The sequence below is a fragment of the Pleurodeles waltl genome, chromosome 7 (genome assembly GCF_031143425.1).
Source record: "Pleurodeles waltl isolate 20211129_DDA chromosome 7, aPleWal1.hap1.20221129, whole genome shotgun sequence".
NCBI classification, from domain to species: domain Eukaryota; kingdom Metazoa; phylum Chordata; class Amphibia; order Caudata; family Salamandridae; genus Pleurodeles; species Pleurodeles waltl.
This window is the reverse complement of record NC_090446.1, coordinates 9,302,857-9,322,791: the sequence shown is the minus strand read 5'-3', so window position 1 is coordinate 9,322,791 and position 19,935 is coordinate 9,302,857. Positions and strand designations below refer to the sequence as shown.

Below are 19,935 nucleotides of genomic sequence, written 5' to 3'. Positions count from 1 at the left end.
AATTATCTAGAACAGCATTAAAATCAACTGAGATTATGACTGGATGAGGGGCGTCTAGCAGTTCTTGGCACAATTCTTGCAGGGGCTCTGTATCATCCGTCTTAGGACCATAGTAACCTACTAGTGTGTAAACATTTTCGTAATTTTTTATATTTGCTATAACAAACCTGCCCTTCCCATCTGATTTATAGCTCAAAATTGAGGCATTTAGCTGTTTCATAATAAAGATTAGAACCTCCTCGAGTAAAACATATTGTCTGTGCACACCATCTGTTTCACGCACCCCATAGATTAAAAAATTACGTGAGATTCTTTGCTTGTGATGGGTGACTCCTGAAGTATTGCTGTCTGGGCCAGGGCATCCCTTACATATTGAAGGATATAGTCTCTCCTAGGCCTTATTCGGAGACCGTTCACATCCCAGGATAGGAGTTGAAATCATTTATCGTCCATCTCCTTTACTTCCCTAGCTCTTATGAGTTATGTATCTTGTAGTCCCTCCGAGAATCTGCTGCGTTCTGAGGCACACCCCTTTTTCTTTTCTCGTAATGCTCCCCCCCTTGTGCTCCCCTTCACCCCCTTTTACCCCTGGAACCCTCCCTCCCTGGAGAATTAAGACAGATTTAACAAGAAATGAAGAAAGAGAGATAAGATGCAATACCACTGGGAAAGTGTTGAAGGAGTCCTCAGAGGTACAAAAGGCCTTTGCGAATTTCTTTAGGTCCTTATATACTGAAGACCCAGCAAAAATACCATCATTAAGACCGGAGTGGCTTGAAGATCTGCAGATGGAAAAACTTGTTGAGGAGGAGAAGGTCGGGTTAAAGGAGACGATAACATTGGCGGAGGAGCTGCAGGTCGTTACCAAGGACAAAAAGGGGAAGGCGGCAGGACCTGGCGGGCTGCCTAATGAATTCTATCAAGGGATGAAGGAGATAATCAACCCGGTCTTAACTAAGCTATTCAACGGCATTCTTAGTGGAGATACCCCTTCCTAATTCATGGGAGGAGGAAGTGATTACCCTTCTACTAAAACCAGGGGAGGACCCTCTGACATGTGAATCGTATAGACCAATCTCATTATTGAAAAATGACTATAAGCTTTTCTCAAACATCTTGGTAAAAGGTTGGGGAAGGTGGCAGGGAAATTGATTCAGGGAGATCAGAAGGGATTCTTAAAGGGAATTTTACGAACTGATTGCAGCCATAGACCCGGCAAAGGCAAACAAAGTCCCTCTGGCCGTAATAATCCTACACGTTACCACGGCTTTCGAAAGAGTGGGCTGGGGATACTTAAACACCCTTTTAGTGTATCTTAATTTTGGGGAAAACTTTTGCAGGGTGCTGAGAGATATCTATAGTACCCCGTCATCTAGATTATTGCTACATGGGAACTTTATTACAGCGTTTAAAATTACGAGGGGCTCTAGACAGGGTTGTCCGCTCTCCCCATTATTATTTAATCTCTATATTGAGCCACTAGCTTTGAAGATTAGGAAGCATCACTTAACTAAGCCATTCGCCCATGTTGATAGAGAAAAGAAAATATCATTACACACGGACGACATTATGATCTATACTAGTGATCTGCTTTCCACACTGGATGGTTTAGAGCACCTGACGTCAGAATATAGCAAGGTGTCGGGGTATGCAGTCAATATGGCTAAAACAGAAATCATGACATGGAACATGGATGAGGGGCATAGTCTGAAAAAAAGAAATAAAATATCTGGGCGTCAAAATCTGTAATGACTTGGAAGCTATTGCAGACGTAGCCCTAAATTGCGTTACAAGAGAGGTTAACAAACTCTTGTTAAGTTGGTCTCACCTCCCGTTAACTTTATTTGGAAGAGTACATCGAATAAAAATGTCCATCCTCCCAAAACTCACCTTCCTTTTTAATATGATAGCTCTACATTTTAAGAAGACCAAGATACAAAAACTACAATCTGAACTGGATTCCTTCATTTGGGCTTCACAGTGAATCAGAATTGCAAGGAGGAAGCTCAGAAGGGAGTATGATAGAGGAGGGATAGCTTTGCCAGATATCCAACTATACGTCAGGGCTTTGAGCTAAAGAACGCAAAAGATCTGCTATCAGGGAAAGGGGGCAATAAACTAAAGATGGTTATGTTAGGAGTGGGAGGAGAGACAGGTTTAAATTCATGTACAAATTTGGCCATCCCAGATTTTACAAAAAAAGTAAGACTGGAAGTTCTGCAGGTTACCGTTCAGCTATGGGCCCAGATAAGGAAAATAACAAACATGTCATACTATAGCATCTATGCTCCTGTGTGGGACTCCCCTGGTACACCAGAGTGCCTCAAGGATCCCCTATCACTCCCTCAAAAGAGGCAGGCATTGTAGATGGGGTCAGATACTCCAAAATGGGAAACTTAACTCAGAGGAGGAACTTGTGGCAAAGATGCGGGGGTCCCTATCAAAATTCAAATATTATCAACTACAAAGTTGGGCCCAATCGTCACGAGAAGTGGGAGCTGACACAAATGAGCTGGAGGAGTTGTTGGTCAAAGGACCAATTTGCAAGAAAGAAGTGGCGGCCTATTATAGTTTATTTTTGGAAAGTCTAGATCAAGATCAGGATCTCTCTGCCTCCTTATTGGGTGAACTTCTTCCAAATGAAGACGTTTATGGTTAGTCTCATGGCGCCTTCTTTACCAAGTGGTAAAACCAGCGTATTTAAGAAGAAATCATATTTTTTCCTCCACAGGTGGTATTACACCCCTAAGAAAATAGCCAAATTCAGAGTTGCAGGGAATATGGATTGCAGGAAATGCGGCCTCCCTATGGCAGGTGACCTCCATATGTTTGTTTTTTGTTCTCACATTTAGAACTTCTGGGCAGAGGTTCGGGGGGTATTAAATGAGGTGTTAGACTTACAGTTTGAAAGGACTCCAGAACTGATCCTCTTTGGTTGGTCACCCAAGATAGGAAACTTGTATGGTCACAAAAGAAGCCTGCTGTTTTTTTTTCATACTGTTGGGTAGAAGGGAGATTTGGAGGGAATGGAATCTCCAAAAGCCCCCTCCAAATCTGAATAGCTGAGCGCTGTGGTCAACAAATGTAAGGTGGACTCAAATCGATTTTGTACGAAGGATGCAGCAAAGTTGTGGAGACCCTGGATAAAACATCCTGCCTGTAACCGTCTGACGATTAAAGCCATATGGGATCAAGACACGGCAGAGGGTTGGTACACCAGTCTTACCTCCTGAACTTCCCACCTTGAGTACTTGGATCTTCCCGGGGGAGCTCGAACAGAGTAAAGATCTTGGAGCTCAGAATGAAAGTATACAAGGCAAGTGAGGACACAGTGGCAGTAACATAACAGTGATTACTCGTGCACTGGATAATCCTGGAACCACACATTGAACATAAGAGGTTTTCCCCTTTTATTTCAATGTGAGCATTTTCTTTGGGAAGACCACCACTCCATCACACAGCCCTGGGCTCTCTCGTTTTATTCATGTGCTCCCACTAACTTGAGAGGTTCCAGTGGACGCAGTCCCCCCAGTGGAACCTCTCCCTCTTCTCTTCCCTGCACCAGTCCTTCCTCTGCCACTGGGCTCCTCTGCCCTAGAATATTACTGGAATAACAGGTAAGTATGGTGCTACTAGAGCTTGGAGAAGGCAGGACTGCCATGATACCTGTTTCCAAGGTGCGGAACATGGAAACTTTAGGATGTTGTTTTAGAGGTGAAAAGAAATAAACTTTTCCAATGAAAAAAATATTTCTCTGAGTCTTTACTAGATCAAGGCTTCTTATGAATCCTGTTTTCCAGGGACCAGCAGTAGCTGTATCCTGTTACCTGCAATTACCTTGTGCATAAAAATGTTTTTATTTAATTTAGTGTATGTCTTCCTGGAGGTCGGGAGTCAGCGTTCCAGTCTCGGAGCTCTACACTGAACTCTAGCTTCAGCCTCAACCAACCAGCCCGCTGTGTCTGTACAGATGATTAAGGACGTGCATTGAAGTAGAGTGCAGGGCGATTTCTCTTTTAAGGCTGAGGGGCTGCACCTCTCTGAAATTCCTAGACATTCATATAAAAAATATTAAATAGATCAATTTGTTTAGAGATACTACTGTATCTCTAAACAAATCAATGCATTTCAGTTTAGGCTGTCTGTCAAGCCTGCCTGCCTGCCCCGCCTCGCTCTGAAACACGAGATGGAAGACAGGCAGTAAATCATCTTTCTACACTGTGATGCACAACGCAGGGCTGACTGCTCTAAAGCTCTTCATTTCCTTTGTGGTCTACGGCAGTATGCACTGTAAGCCATGGACGCTTTTAGCGTCATGATTTTGAGTGTTGGGAGTCTTCATCCCTGCGTGAGGGCAGCCGTCTGTCATTCACAGGCATAGATCCCACCCTTTCCGCATTCGTCCCGCAGAAGGATTGGATACAAGCATGTGTGACTCAGTGCATTGTCTTCAGAAGTGTTATAATGCTGATCTTGTTATTTTTATTGTACTGAAACCCCTTGTCACACTTACCTCCTCCATGTGGCACCCCGGGCCCTGGCAGCAGATCACTGGCTCCTTTAGAAGTGGAGCTACTGTATTTGTTCCTCGTAAACTGTTCCAAAAGACGAGCAGGATTCTTGTTCCCTTAAAAATGTATCCAAATATATGACTTAAGTGCAAGGGGAGAAACGCGTGCTTACTTACAGAGAAGGCAGTTATCTGCTGTATGGCTTTAAATCTGACCCTGTCTTCACACCCTTAACATTAATGCCACCAACATGGGTTGATATGCGAACAATGCATGTTAAAATGTGTGTAATGTGTGTCAGCAGTTTAGTTCCTCTTATTTCACATGTTTTACTTAATGTTGCATTCCCCAAGAGAGTTAGCTGTGTCATCATGCTGTCTTTCCGTGCAATGTATTACTCTTGCATAGTGCACACTTTGACTCGTGCCAGGTGTTTATGAAAGGCTTTGATTGAGAGCGCTGTTGCTGAGGCCGCAAGCAAAGCAAAGTGCCTGACAGTGGGTTGGTCTCCGCAGGGCACACAGAACAATGGTCATGTATTCCAGTTGCAAATGAAATTCAGTGTAAATGTATGTGAAGGGGTGCGTACAGGTCAAAATATTAAGAAGGCAAAAGCAAAATGAAATAAAGTGCTTAAATGTGAGTGAGTGCAGTGTATGTTTGAGATGGTAAAATGAGGGAGATGCAAGGAAGTGCATTCAGGGGAAATAGAAAAGGGGGTGATGAAGAGGAAAAAGATTAAGTTGAAAATGTGCAGATGGAAGAGATGTGAAGAGAAAAAGGGCAAACATATCTAACGTAAAGCACACATAACCGAAGGCCCTACTCCTTCCACAGGCCTCAATATTTAATTCACAGTCTCACAATTTCAGAACTGAAACATTTCCAATGTTAATTATTTATAACTAATCATTGTTGTTACTCATTTATCGTAAACAGCTAACAACCATTGACAAAGCCCATAGTACTGACAGGTTTTAGGTGTATGTCGGTTGCTGTGTTAAATTTCTGGATGCAATAACATCTCAGGGAGAAACCAAAATACACGCCGGGTGGCACACTATGGGAATCACAGAAATGTATTTTACATGTTCCCTTTTAGAGAGCCCCCACTTTTCTCATCCCACCTAAAGACCTCTCTGCACATATTTCTGTATGACTGATTGCAGCCAGCAGCTGTGGGTGCTTCTTGATGCCTGGTTGGAGCATTTTCTTCCAAAGTTGATGCTGCATGCGGTGCAAGACACTGGGCAAGCACACACTTTAAAGGGCTTGAAGTTGTCGCACTGTACAATTTGCACATTAAAGTAACCATTGAACGCATTAATGCAGTACGATATGGGGCAGTTTTTAATGCGCCTAGTATTTCAAGACTATACGTTCCCACTGCTTTATAAACCTTGCTTTCTCCTTAAATCATTTCCTTTCAAATCCACCCTTTGGCAATCTTTTTTCAATTTTTTCTTGGGAAGAGGGCTCACCTTGGACCCCACAACTGTCAAGTAGGCTTGCTCGCTTCACTCACTACATAAAAGTCATACCCCACTTTTACGCCCCACCACTTTCAAATGTCAGCAGCCGACACTAGTGGAGTTGAAGAGAAGATTAGGGCCGGCCCAGCACACTACCGCCCTAATGTCATAACCAAATCTTCTGGTGTGCAGCTCTGAAATAAAGTCCAAATTGTCTCTTGTGATAAGAGGACCTCACTAGGGTCAAACGCAGCATTAACGTTTAGGAGAAAGTGCCCTCTCCCAACAAATTACTTTAAACAGAATAATCTGTTTAAGGGGCTTATTAGTTAATTTAAAGGTTCCTCTACACATTTCTTTGGCCAATCTAATCTACATTCAGAGTTCATGAACATGGACTCCAAGACTGAATAAAAAAAAAGGTCTCAGCAAAGAATCATCTTGAGGGACCCGTAGGGCACTGCAGTACCGGCCCCACGAGGAACGTATGCCCAATGATGAACCACGCCACCAACTTGGTTAGTGGGTGAGGGCACCTGCTGCTAAACATCAATGATGTGTATGACCCTAGTGTGGTCTTCCTATCACAAGAGATAATTTGGACCATATTTCGGAACTGTACAACAGGAGATTTGCAGAGGATTGAGCGATCACTTAATCTTGGACCTGTTGTGGATTAACTGAAAGGTAGGTGCGTGGACTGTTCTTTTTTGGCTTATTGTGGGCCTGTTTTATGGTTTGCTGGGCTGGCTTTTACTGTTATTCAGTCTCCCATACCTTGCAAAACATTTAACAGTGTGTCTATACAAGTTCAAAACTGATCCAATTTGTAAATATGGGCCACTTTTTTGAGGACTTTAGTTCACTAATGGGGGCAAACATATTTTGGTGCACAGGATTATTTTCTGTCCCAGTGTAATGCTGGGAAGCAGAGGGTGATTTTCCTTTGTCATGTAAAGAGGAACATCAATTTATGCACATATTCAAATGTACCCTAGAAGGCAAAAACAATGGTCACCTACACTAAGAAAATAATTTTCCCAGCTGCAGAAAACCCTGAAGTGGAAATGAAGATTATCAGAAGAGATATGGGATGGCAAATAGAGGAAAAGTCCAACGTGACTAAATATGAAAGATTGCACATAACACACACGCTTGCCAGGGGTACAGCGTGGGGTTTTGTCACTGTGTACCACTCCTGAGTACTTACCCAAGGAACCGATGGCACACTTGTGCATCTTAATGTCATCATGGCTGATGCAATGAGCCTCTTCCTCCTCTTTAATAGTAAAGGAAATAATTTCGGACTCTGGTGGATAAAGAGAGATGAGGTATACTATTACAACACAAAGCAATTCATTGTTCAACAGATGGTCAGAGTTAGTGTGACATGTGAGGTAACGGACAGGATAGTAGGTGTTATTTCATCATCTGGACCTACAAAAGTTAGGAGAAAAGTCTACGGTTAGGCAGAGGGTCAGTCTAAAAGCAGGGGCAGGAGTTAGGGTCAGGAAGTGGAACCCTATATTCTCCACAGTGAAATTCCTCACAAGAGGTTTGTAAAAGTAATCCTGGTAATGTTGAAACGAAACAACAATGAATTATAGCAGAGTCTTCACAAAGGGCTCGCCCCGGCAGTGTCATCTGAAAACCATGCTTCCCTCAGACCTAGATGCAGAGGGAGTGCGCTGATTAGAAAGTATACACAATCCATTGTGATTCAAAGTAAAACAGATATTGGGAAACCCAGTTAAAGGCACCTATTACAAGTGGCTGCAATTTTCACCTAATTATCTTGAGTCCCACACTCCAGACAGGGTTACTCCATCACAAACGTGAAGGATATCCCGTCCGCTGTATTACAATTCCATTATATCCTATCGAGATAGTAACACAGCGGACCGTAATCAGACTCCTACTGTCTGAACCGTGGGAGCGTTCGTACCACACTGACAAGGAGTATTTGCAGACTGTGATGTGGCAAACCATCTGGAAGCCAGCCAATCACAGCCCTGTAAGGAATTAGAAGCAATCACAACAAACCTGAGGGAGGGTTGATGACAGATGGAACAGGCTTGTCCTCGTTCTTCACGTCAAGATCATTATTGGGAGAGGAAAATCCTGCAAAAAGGGTTAATTAATGTGAGTTCTTTAGACAGTTACGCAATAATCCGTTTACAAGCAGCTCTGGCTCAGGCCATTGCAGACCTTAGCACGTTCCCAAACGTGTATATATAGACAAGACGGTGCAAACAAAATCTCCTGGAATCCCAGCCACAAGGTTGCTCTATTCTGAAAAGAATAGAATTCACATTTAAAAATTATAGTCTACGGTCTACTACATTCAGGCTGCTTCGTCAATAAAGTCAGACATAACAAGCAAAATACTTTGTGAATTCAAATTGTTGAGTAAATGCTTCTTTTCCCAAACTTCTAATAAATCTCAATTTTCTGTGCATGAATCATCTCGAATGGCCTCAATAGATCAGCAAGTGTGTTTCGTTCCAGTACCTTCCCTCAGAGGAAGCATTGGACGAGTTCTTTAATTCTATTCTCAAAAGTCAAGATCAAGTAATGCCCGTTCCCCCTAGAAAACTGCATTTCTACTGGAGAAGAAACAAGTTACGTGTGACGATGGTTGTGCTGCCTGAAGCTCGACTAGAGTCAGATGCTGCGCATATTACGCCATTTAGTGGTTACAGCCTGAAAGCCTTAATTGTTCTAACTTTTTTTCCCTCCCTCTTTGCCTCCTCTTGGAGGTGGGCGCACGTGGTTAAACCAGATCCCTCGAGTGTAGCCTATTAAACCTTCCTTTGTGTGGCCAAGCCTTCGGGTTATTTTTTACTCCATGCGACTGTGTACAACATAGTTATAGATGCATTGTATTCTCTCTTTACCTGTAAGTACATCTGTGCTGCAAGATGGGTTTTTCCTAAATGGCTTCCGACTGAGGGAGTGTGCGATGCTGAAGCAATGTTCTTGGTCTTGGGGTGATGAGGCATGATATAGTTGCAGTCAATGGCAATATGTCTAATTGTTCCCCAACTGGCATGGACTTTAGCACCCCAGTAGGTTGCTAGTAAAAGGTACCACTGGTACCCAGGGCATGGGTACCAAAGAGCGTCCCTTAGGGCTGCAGCATGTATTATGCTACCCTAATGGATCCACACACAGATTACACACACACCGCCATCGTACGCTGCGTGACATGGTGCAAACCATATTTGAAAACAGGACGTGTCACACTCACTGTGTGCCCTGCCCATGTCACTGCATCTAATATATGTAAGTCACCCCTACAACAGGCCTTATGGCCTAAGGCATTATATTATATGTGAGTACGTCTGCGTGAGCAGAGATGCCCAGCAATGTCTAGTACCACTGATGGATATTGCAAGTGGACAGTGAAGCCATCTTAAGGTATGTACTGGGCACTGGTCAGAATGAGTTTCACAGCTACATAATGACTTCACTGAAACCTATGGTGTTTGGCATCAAACACCTCATCTTAATAAATCCATACTGGTGCCAGTATTGGACTTACTATGACATACACCCAGAGGGCACCATAGAAGTGCCCCATGAAACCCTACTAGTCCTCTAGCTAGCTGACTGGTATTCAACAGTCTACCACCACAGGTGAGTTTCTGACCCACTAGAAGAGGTGAGATCCCATGCACTCAGAGGCCAGAAACAATGCCTCTTCCAGAGGAAGGTGTTATCACCTCCTCCAGCAGGATGGCTCGTAAATCTGCATAACAAGGCCAGGGACTTCAAAGTCCCTGCCACCTTTGATATGAGACCCCGGGTTCCCCCAGACCTGGGAGATGCCACCCCCTGCCTGTGGCCGACTTGGCACCAGGACAGGTGGGAAATTAGTTATTGAGGAGGCGGGTTGTACCTCCAGGCCAGTCACACCCCTGGGGGAGTAGCCTGATGTGCTTCACAATAGAAGGGTTGGGTTCCACCATCTTGTTATTGGTGGAATTAAGATCCCTGGGACACGGTTATGCCCACTCCCCACAGGAAGTGCTCATATAGGAGGTGTAGAAACCCCAAGTGTAAGCAGCCCACTGGCTACTACCCTTCACTCCCCTAACATCCCCAATCAGTATTTACGTGGCCCCCGACACCAGGAACGGAGGTTCATCTGCCTGGAGAAGACAGAGGGACAAAGAAGAGCCCACGACGCGAGAACTCCCAACTTCACCACAACTTTTGATGCAAAACCCTGCCTTGCGGCTGGACCTCGACAACTGCGCGGACCCAGCTCACCCAGATAGTGATGTCACCTCCCAAAGCTATGGGGGAGTGACCCACGACTTCACTTTGCCAGCAACATCTGCTTTGGAGCAGAGGAGCTGCTTACCTGTATTCTGCAAGCAACAAAAAGTCAGACAGGGAGAGCCTCTGCCAGCGCAACCCCGCCAGACAAAGCAGCGCGTGCACATGAGCCACCCAGCCCGGGTACCACTGAACCAATGGAGCCTTGAGGTACAGAGACCCTCAAGAGCTGATCCCCCTTTGGTTTGGCAGGTCTGGTCCCCCAGTTACCACCTGCAGCCTCTTTCTGCAGGAACCACGAGCGCCTTGGACCACAGTGACCCAACACCAGAAAGCACCACTGCACACAAGCCCAACAGCCCTAGCTGAAGTGCATCAATGGTGCCAATGGGATCCAGAAACCCTCAAAAGCCGAGCCTCCCTTTGGGTTTGCCCAGGCTGGTACCCCAGTCCCTCCTGGCAGCCTCTGTTTAAGGACAGCAGGAACCGTGAGAGCCTCCCATAACACAAACCTGCCAGTCAAAGCACCACTGCACACAAGCCCCCCCAGCCAGAGTTTCTGTGAACCGACCGTGTCCCTGTGTGCCAGAGTCCTGCGAGACCAAAGCCTCCCGTGAGTTCCACCAGACTGGCATTTCAGTGCCTGCTTGCAGCCTCTTTTCATCAGGACTGTTTTCCATTGATTTAAAAGGGGCACTTGACGCTGAAACCCAGCTCTGCACCCGGACACCCCAAAGCCTACCAAGGTGACCTGTTGGTGCTGCCTTGGACCTTGTCCCATCCTTGGGTGGCACAGTTGTCACTTGAATCTGCAGTGGGAGCATTACCACAAACTCCCTTCACACCATAGGGTCCTACTTTATACGTATCAGGAGTTCCCTGACAGGTCGGTCGGGATTTTTCAATAAAAGTGCTCACCAACATTTCACACACTTTTTCATAAAAAAAAAATAACTATGGCCCAACATTTTGTGGTAGCATGATGGCCTGGCAGGCTTTTTTCATTTTCTGAAGCTGTGATTTGTTTTTGTAAAATCATTGCCCCTGAAACGTTGCATGTTTTTCTGCATGTGTGGGGCTGTGACAGCACTAGCACAGACTCGCAGACTGGGTAGGTTGGTTCATCTTTCATTTGTACAAGATCCGTGGGAAGGACTGACGCTGGTGTGTTTGAATTCTGCTTCTGGGAGACAACTCTAGGATGCTGTGGAGAGTGGTCAGAGCTGGACAGGAGGGGCCTAGTTGTCTTTCCTTTTAAATAATTTCTCCATGGAGAGTAACATGCAGAATAAGTTGTTGGAGCAGTGACTTGGGAAAGGTAGTGAAGAACAAGGCGAGTGGAGGAGGCGAGGAGGATGAAAGTAGGAACAGCGAAGGAGAGAGCGATGACCAGAGAAGCAAAGGAAAAGGGCTAATGAAGAGAGGGAGTGAAGAGGAACTGTTTGTAAAGACTGAAGAGATAGAACAAAAATCCAGAAGCACAGAGCGGTGACCGGAGCGGGAGGAAGACCACAAGAGGGGAGCCGCACCTGACAGGACCAGTGTCTTGGTGGGAAGGAGGACACGCAGGGGTTTGCAGTGGCAGTAGCATAACAGTGATTACTCGTACACTGGATAATCCTGGATCCACGTATTTTGAACATAAGAGTTGCGCCCCTCTGAAATTCATACCCATTCATATAAAAAAATATTAAATAGATCGATTTGTTTACAGATAAGATCTGTGCCAGGCTGTCTCCCCGCCTCGCTTTGAAGCAGGAGACGAAAGACAGGCAGTAAATCATCTTTCTACACTGTGATGCACGATGCAGGGCTGACTGCTCTAAAGCTCTTCATTTCCTTTGTGGTCTACGGCAGTATGCACTATAAGCCAGTGATGCTTTTAGTCTCATGATTTTGGGCGTTGGGAGTCTTCATCCCGGCGTGAGGGCAGCTGTCTGTCATTCACATGCATAGATCCCACCCTATCCCCATTCGTCACACAGAAAGATTGGATACAAGCATGTGTGACTCAGTGCCTTGTCTTCGGTAACAGGAAGTGTTATAATGTTGATCTTGTGTTATTTTTATTGTACTGAGACCCATTGTCACACTAACCTCCTCCATGTGGCACCCGATCTGACTTAAGTGCAAGGGGAGAAAGATGTGCCTACAGAAAAGGCAGTTATCTGCTGTATGGTGTTAAATCTGACCCGGTTTTCATGCCCTTAACATTAATGCCACAAACATGGGTTGATATGCGAACAACGAATGTTAAAGTGTGTGTAATGTGTGTCAGCAGTTTAGTTCCTATTTCACATGTTTTACTTAATGTTGCATTCCCCAAGAGAGTTAGCTGTTTCATCATCCTGTCTTTCCGTGCATTGTATTACTCTTGCATAGTGCACACTTTGACTTGTGACAGGTGCTTATGAGGGGCTTTGATTGAGACGGCTGGTGATGAGGCTTAAGGCAAAGCAAAGTGCCTGACAGTCGGTTGGTCTCTCTGCAGAGCACACAGAACAATGGTCATGTATTCCAGTTGCAAATGAAATTCAGTATAAATGTGTGTGAAGGGGTGCGTACAGGTCAAAATATTAAGAAGGCAAAAGCAAAATGAAATAAAGTGCTTAAATGTGAGTGAGTGCAGTGTATGTTTGAGACGGTAAAATGAGGGAGATGCCAGGAAGTGCATTCAGGGGAGAGGGAAAAGAGGGTGCTGAAGAGGAAAAAGATGAGGTTGAAAATGTGCAGATAGAAGAGATGTGAAGAGAAAAATGGCAAACATATCTAACGTAAAGCACACATAACTGAAGACCTTACTCCTTCCATAGGCCTCAATATTTAATTCACAGTCTCACAATTTCAGAACTAAACATTTCCAATGTTAATTATTTATAACTAATCATTGTTGTTACTCATTTATCGTAAACAGCTAACAACCACTGACAAAGCCAATAGTACTGACAGGTTAGGTTTATGTCAGTTGTTGTGTTATATTTCGGGATGCAATAACATCTCAGACAGAGATCAAAATACAGGTCAGATGGTCACAGAAATGTATTTTACATGTTCCCTTTTAAAGAGCCCCCACTCTTTTCATCCCACTTAAAGACCTGTCTGCTCATATTTCTGTGTGACTGATTGCATCCAGCAGCTGTGGGTGCTTCCTGATGCCTGGTTAGAGCATTTTCTTTGAAAGTTGATGCTGCATGCAGTGCAAGACACTGGGCAAGCACAGACTTTAAAGGGCCTGAAGTTGTCACGTTGTACAATTTGCACATTAAAGTAACTGTTGAACGTATTAATGCAGTAAGACATGGGGCAGTTTTCAATACGCTTAGTATTTCAAGACTATGGCGGTCATTACAACATTGGCGGTAAAAGCTGCGTACCGCCGTGCAGAGGACCGCCAACACACCGCCGTGAAAATCCACCACAGCTATTATGACCCACAGCACGGAATCCCCCAAAATTCAGACACCCACACAAGTCTGCCACACCAAAGGTCAGTGATAAACTGGCGATAACAAAACCTCCACCGTCACGCCAACAGAAATACGCCCACACTATCAAGACACACGAAGCCACGCGGCGGTCTTTCAACCGCGGTATTCCATTGGCGGGACACACCGCCGCGCTCAAAATACACACACATACACAAAACACAGCCACATTGGACAATTCGAAATACACACACCTGATACACATACACACACCACTCCCACACACCCAATACAATATAAAACACACACCCACATCACCCATAAACCCTACGACCACAAATCACGAACGAAGGCCAGAGAGAGACACTACCATCAACCATACAAGCATCCACAGGCACACAACACCATCACCCACATAACTTCCACGCACCGCACACAACACACCACTACATATCAGCACACTTATCACCCCACACACCACCCCACACATCACTTACACCACCCCATGGCACAGCAACAACACCCCAGATTCTCAGGGGAGGAGCTCAGGGTCATGGTGGAGGAAATCGTCCGGGTAGAGCCACAGCTATTCGGATCACAGGTGCAGCACACCTCAATTGCAAGGAAGATGGAGCTATGGCGAAGAATAGTGGACAGGGTCAACGCAGTGGGACAGCACCCAAGAAATCGGGAGGACATCAGGAAGAGGTGGAACGACCTATGGGGAAGGTGCGTTCCGTGGTCTCAAGACACCACCTGGCGGTTCAGCGGACTGGCGGCGGACCCCCACCTCATCCCCCACAACTAACAACATGGGAGGAGCACGTCTTGGTGATTCTGCATCCTGAGGGCCTCACAGGAGTAGGTGGAGGTATGGACTCTGGTAAGTTAAATCTTAACTATTACATCCCCCACCCTACCTGCATGCCAGCACATACCCCCACCCTCACCCTCACCCCCATCACTCTAACTCCTCACAAATGTCCCAACATCACAAACCACACATCCTAACCCCAAGCCCTGCATGCAACAACAAAGCATGGACACACAACACTAAAGCATGCCCACTGCACATACCCATACACCCCCATAAACCATCATCACACAAGGTCCCACACAGGAATGCAAGCACTGGGGTACACGGTCACCCACCCATTGCACACCATGCCACACAAAGATGTAATAAACATCCTTTTATACCCCTGCAGGACCCCTACCCAACGTCACCGGACAGGAGGGTCCACACATGTCCACACCACCAACCGAAGAGGCCCACAGTGATGATAGCACCTGTGTCCAACTGGATCTAGATGACCAGCCCGGCCCATCGGGGACCTCGGGACAGTCGGTTCCCCACACCCAGTCACAGGCCACCACAGAGCTTCCCCCCTCTGGAAACACCAGCACAGCACCCACCCAGCGGGCCCATACCTCCCTCCCCAGGACACGTCAATCAGCAGTGTGTCCACCACTACAGGGAACCCAGGCTAACCCACCACCCCAACAACAACAACAGGGAGTTGGGGGCAGTGGTAGTGGGCACACGGTCCAGGGGACGGAGGCCCAGGAACAGAGGGGAACTGGGAGGGCTGCTGTGCGACAGAGGGCGGACAGGCCCAGGGAACCCACTCTTCATGAGGCCCTCTCCTCCATCATGGGAGCCTAAAACCACTCCCAGGAGACGATGGCAACGGTACTGGCCAAGTTTCAGGAGACCCAGCGCCTGCAGGAGGACCAGTATATGGGCTTCAGGGAGGAACTCAGAACCATCAATTCCACCCTGGGCACCATCGTAGGGGTGCTGAAGGAAGTACTCAACACCAGGAGGGACACTGTGGCACTACAAAGGGCCCCTGACACTAGCCTGGACGATGAACTGCCCACCACCTCCGCCGGCGCTAGTGGACAGGAGGCACCGCCACAGGACCACAACACCAGCACCCCACCCCCTGCAGAGGGAGAACCACTTCACAAACGGTCCCTGAGATCCAGGAACAAGACAGAGAACGATACCAAGACCCCCGCCAAGAAATGAGACCACCCTGATTGTCATCCTACTGTCCCACTTTGTCACCCTGTCCATCCTTAAACTGCCCCAGCTCCACTTCCTATGCCCATTTGGGCAATGCACCTGTGAGACTAATAGACTGGACTCTGCCATGGACATTCTCCCACCATCACCCCTCACCATTTTGCTACCCCCTCCAATTTTGAGCACTAAAATAAACATCCTTAAAGCACAAAACAATCTGGAGTCAGTCTGTGATTTCGGGATACTGTATTAGCAATAACTGTGGCAAAAAGCTCTTTCATTTGTAATGTCAACATACCTATGTCACACAGCTCTAGTCCATGAGGAATCAAAGCAGATGTCACACTGTGGGACACAGATCTGTGAAATCGTAAGGGAAAGTGATAACTCAGTGCCCATACACTGGGTGAAAACGACAGACAGTAGAGAGGCAGTAGTGTTTAAGTACATGTAGTAGGCAGGTTTGTATTCTTACCTGTGTTTCACTGGAAATATTGCTGGATCACCGAGTCCCTGTTGTCCATGTCTTCTTCCTCTGCTTCCTCGTCTTCACTGTCCACAGGCTCCACAGCTGCAGCAACACCGCCATCTGGACCATCCTCCTGCAGAAAAGGCACCTGTCGTCGCAAAGCCAAGTTGTGAAGCATACAGCAGGCCACGATGATCTGGCACACCTTCTTTAGTGAGTAGAATAGGGATCCACCTGTCATATGGAGGCACCTGAACCTGGCCTTCAGGAGGCCGAAGGTCCGCTCGATCACCCTCCTAGTTCGCCCATGGGCCTCATTGTAGCGTTCCTCTGCCCTTGTCCTAGGATTCCTCACTGGGGTCAGTAGCCATGACAGGTTGGGGTAACCAGAGTCACCTGCAAATGGCGAGGGACAACTGTTAGACACACACTAACCTCGAGGGATATCCCCAGACCCAGACAACCATTCCCACTGACTAGCTTCCAGGTGCTCACCTAATAGCCACACACTGTGCCTCTGGAGTTGACCCATCACATAAGGGATGCTGCTATTCCGCAGGATGTAGGCGTCATGCACTGAGCCAGGGAACATGGCATTCACATGGGAGATGTACTGGTCTGCCAAACATACCATCTGTATATTCATGGAATGATAACTCTTCCGGTTTCTGTGCACCTGTTCACTCCTGTGGGGGGGGTACCAAAGCCATGTGTCCCATCAATGGCACCTATGATGTTGGGGATATGTCCCAGGGCATAGAAATCACCTTTCACTGTAGGCAAATCCTCCACCTGAGGGAAAACGATTTCGCTCCGCATGTGTTTCAGCAGGGCAGACAACACTCTGGACAACACGTTGGAAAACATAGGCTGGGACATCCCTGATGCTATGGCCACTGTAGTTTGAAATGACCCACTTGCAAGGAAATGGAGCACTGACAGCACCTGCGCTTGAGGGGGGATTCCTGTGGGATGGCGGATTGCTGACATCAGGTCTGGCTCCAGCTGGGTACACAGTTCCTGGATTGTAGGACGGTCAAGCCTGTATGTGATTATCACATGTCTTTCCTCCATTGTCGACAGGTCCACCAATGGTCTGTACACCGGAGCATGCCACCATCTCCTCACATGTCCCAGCGGACGGTGCCTATGAAGGACAACAGCGAGCACAGAGTCAAACAACTTAGAGGTACGTACCCACAGCTTACACAGAACACCATTCATAATCTAAAAAGTGGCCTGTATGTGTGTTGAGTCTAGGCCTAGGTATGTGTGACGCAGTTGAAAATGAAGCCATGTGGGGTCCTGAAATGGCGGCTGCCTGGCCTGTAAAGTGGGACAATGGGATGTGAGGCAACTGCGCTGGCGTTGTACACTGTCGCGGTAGGCGGTCGAAGACCGCGGCGCAATGCTGCATTGGTTAACATTGGACCCTATGGGTCCCAGGAGCCAATGACGATGTACGCCGGCGGTGACGGTACGCACCGCCGCGGACGTGACCGCCATTTTCTATCTATTCAATCACTCGATACCTGATCTTCGACAGGAGAGGAACTACACTGCAAGTGCTGCTGTGACCTCGGTCTGGAAGAGACAATGGCTCGAGTGTCTGGGGAAAGGGCCCCTGCCTTCACATCGGAGGAGTTGGAGAAACCCTTGGATGGGGTCCTCCCCCAGTACACGCTACTCTACGGTCCTCCAGACAAACAGGTAAGTACACTGGGAGCATGCTGTATGGGCTATGCCTGTGTGGAGAGGGGTGGATGTAAGAAGGAAGGGGAGAGAGTGCGGCGTGCATGAAACGACGGTGACTGCATGTGCCACATGGCAAGGGTAGGGATGGGGGCCAATCACTTTGACGGTGGAGTTGGTTATAACTTTCTCTTCCCCCTGTACAAATCATGTAGGTTAGCGCCCACCAGAAAAAATATATTTGGTGTGCCATCGCCAAGGATGTCCGGACCCTGGGGGTCTACCACAGACGGAGCACCCACTGCCGGAAAAGATGGGAGGACATTCGCCGCTGGAGCAAGAAGACGGCGGAGGCTCAGCTGGGGATGGCCTCCCAACGTGGGAGGGGTGCCCGTCGCACCATGACCCCCTTGATGTTCAGGATCCTGGCGGTGGCGTACCCGGAGTTGGATATGCGCTTGAGGGCATCACAGCAGCCACAAGTGGATGAGTACACTCTCATTCTGCTGATTTTGCGCGCAGTGGAGGTGTCTGGGTGGGGGAGGTGGGCTGTGGGTTTCCCTAGGCCAGGGCGAGTTCCATAGGCAAGGTCCCTCCGTAAGGCAGGCCATGTGGCACCCCAACGCACCTCTACAGAGTGCCAACTACACCTAGTCATGCCCCTGTGTCATCCATGTGTGCAGATGTCGTTCATAGCCTAGTAGGCCATTTCCCAGGAATTGAACAGTGGAGCCCATGAGCGCGGCGTACTGCAGGGGGCTTATTTGTCTGTCGTGTTCGCCAACGGTAGCGGTAATGCATGCATTCAACATGTCTTTCTTCTGTCACCCCCCCCCTTTCTGTGGTCTCCCTGTTCTTGTGTGCATTAGCATCATCAGGCGGAGGAGCAGTGGCACCGGAGCACAAGGGGGCTGCATCCCACATGGCCATGGAGGGCCACACTACGGAATCGGACTTCACCAGTGGGACGGAGGGCGAGGGGAGCTCCACGTCGGGGAGAGGAGCTGAGACCAGTGACACGGACTCGTCCTCTGATGGGAGCTCCCTTGTGGTGGCGGCATCATCTGTGCCCCCCCCATCTACAGGTACAGCCGCCACCCCCCCTTCCAGCACCGCCCTCCCAGCAGCCCCTCAGCCTTTGCCCTGTGCCCGCTCACCCGGGAGGGTGGGCATCACCTTCGCCCCAGGCATCTCAGGCCCTGCCCCAGTCACCCCTGCTGCCCTCAGTGAGGAGGCCATTGACCTCCTCAGGTCCCTCACTGTTGGGCAGTCTACCATTTTGAATGCCATCCAGGGTGTAGAAAGGCAGTTGCAACAAACAAATGCATTCCTGGAGGGCATTCATTCTGGTCAGGCGGCCCTTCAGCGAGCTTTTCAGACTCTGGCCTCAGCAATGATGGCAGCCATTGTCCCTGTGTCTAGCCTCCCCCCTCCAACTTCCTCCACCCTGACCCAATCCCCTGTACCCCAGCCTATCACAAGCACACCTACAGACCAGCATGCACACACGTCAACACACAAGGGAAGCTCAGGCGAACATAAGCACCACACATCCCACAGGCACTCACGCAAGCATCACGCAAGCATCACACACATGCAGACACACCAACATCCACTGCCTCCACTGTGTCCACCTCCTCCTTGTCTCCCTCCTCCCTCCCAGTCTCGTCTACACTCACACCTGCATGCACTACCTCTACAGCCACTACTACCATCTCCAGCACACCCACCACCACACCCCGCTCACGTGCAGTCACCACCCCCACTTCCATTCACACGTCCCCTGTGTCCTCTCCCAGTGTGTCTGTGACCCCCCTCCCAAGATACACAAACGCAGGCACACACCCACCCAACAGCCATCCACCTCACGACAGCCTCCAGCGCATGCACCTTCACCCTAAGTCAGCAAACGAACACCTCCTACAACCACAACCTCTTCCTCCACTCCCAAACCCCCTCCAGCTACCCGTCCCAGTGTTCCTAAAAAACGTTTACTGTCCAACCATGACCTCTTTCCCACACCTCCCCCGCCCCGTCCGTCTCCTTGGTC

General features: G+C 47.9%; 1 protein-coding gene across 1 annotated transcript in view; it reads right to left on the bottom strand.

Moving 5' to 3' along the window:
* LOC138303539 (gastrula zinc finger protein XlCGF57.1-like) overlaps positions 1-19,935 on the bottom strand; it is a 90,247-nt gene that overhangs the window by 8,253 nt on the left and 62,059 nt on the right. The window contains exons 7-8 of the mRNA XM_069242768.1: positions 8,027-8,104; positions 7,194-7,292 (exon numbers count right to left, since the gene is read on the bottom strand). Coding sequence (XP_069098869.1) covers positions 7,194-7,292; positions 8,027-8,104 — 177 coding nt within the window. The remainder of the gene's footprint in view (positions 1-7,193; positions 7,293-8,026; positions 8,105-19,935) is intronic.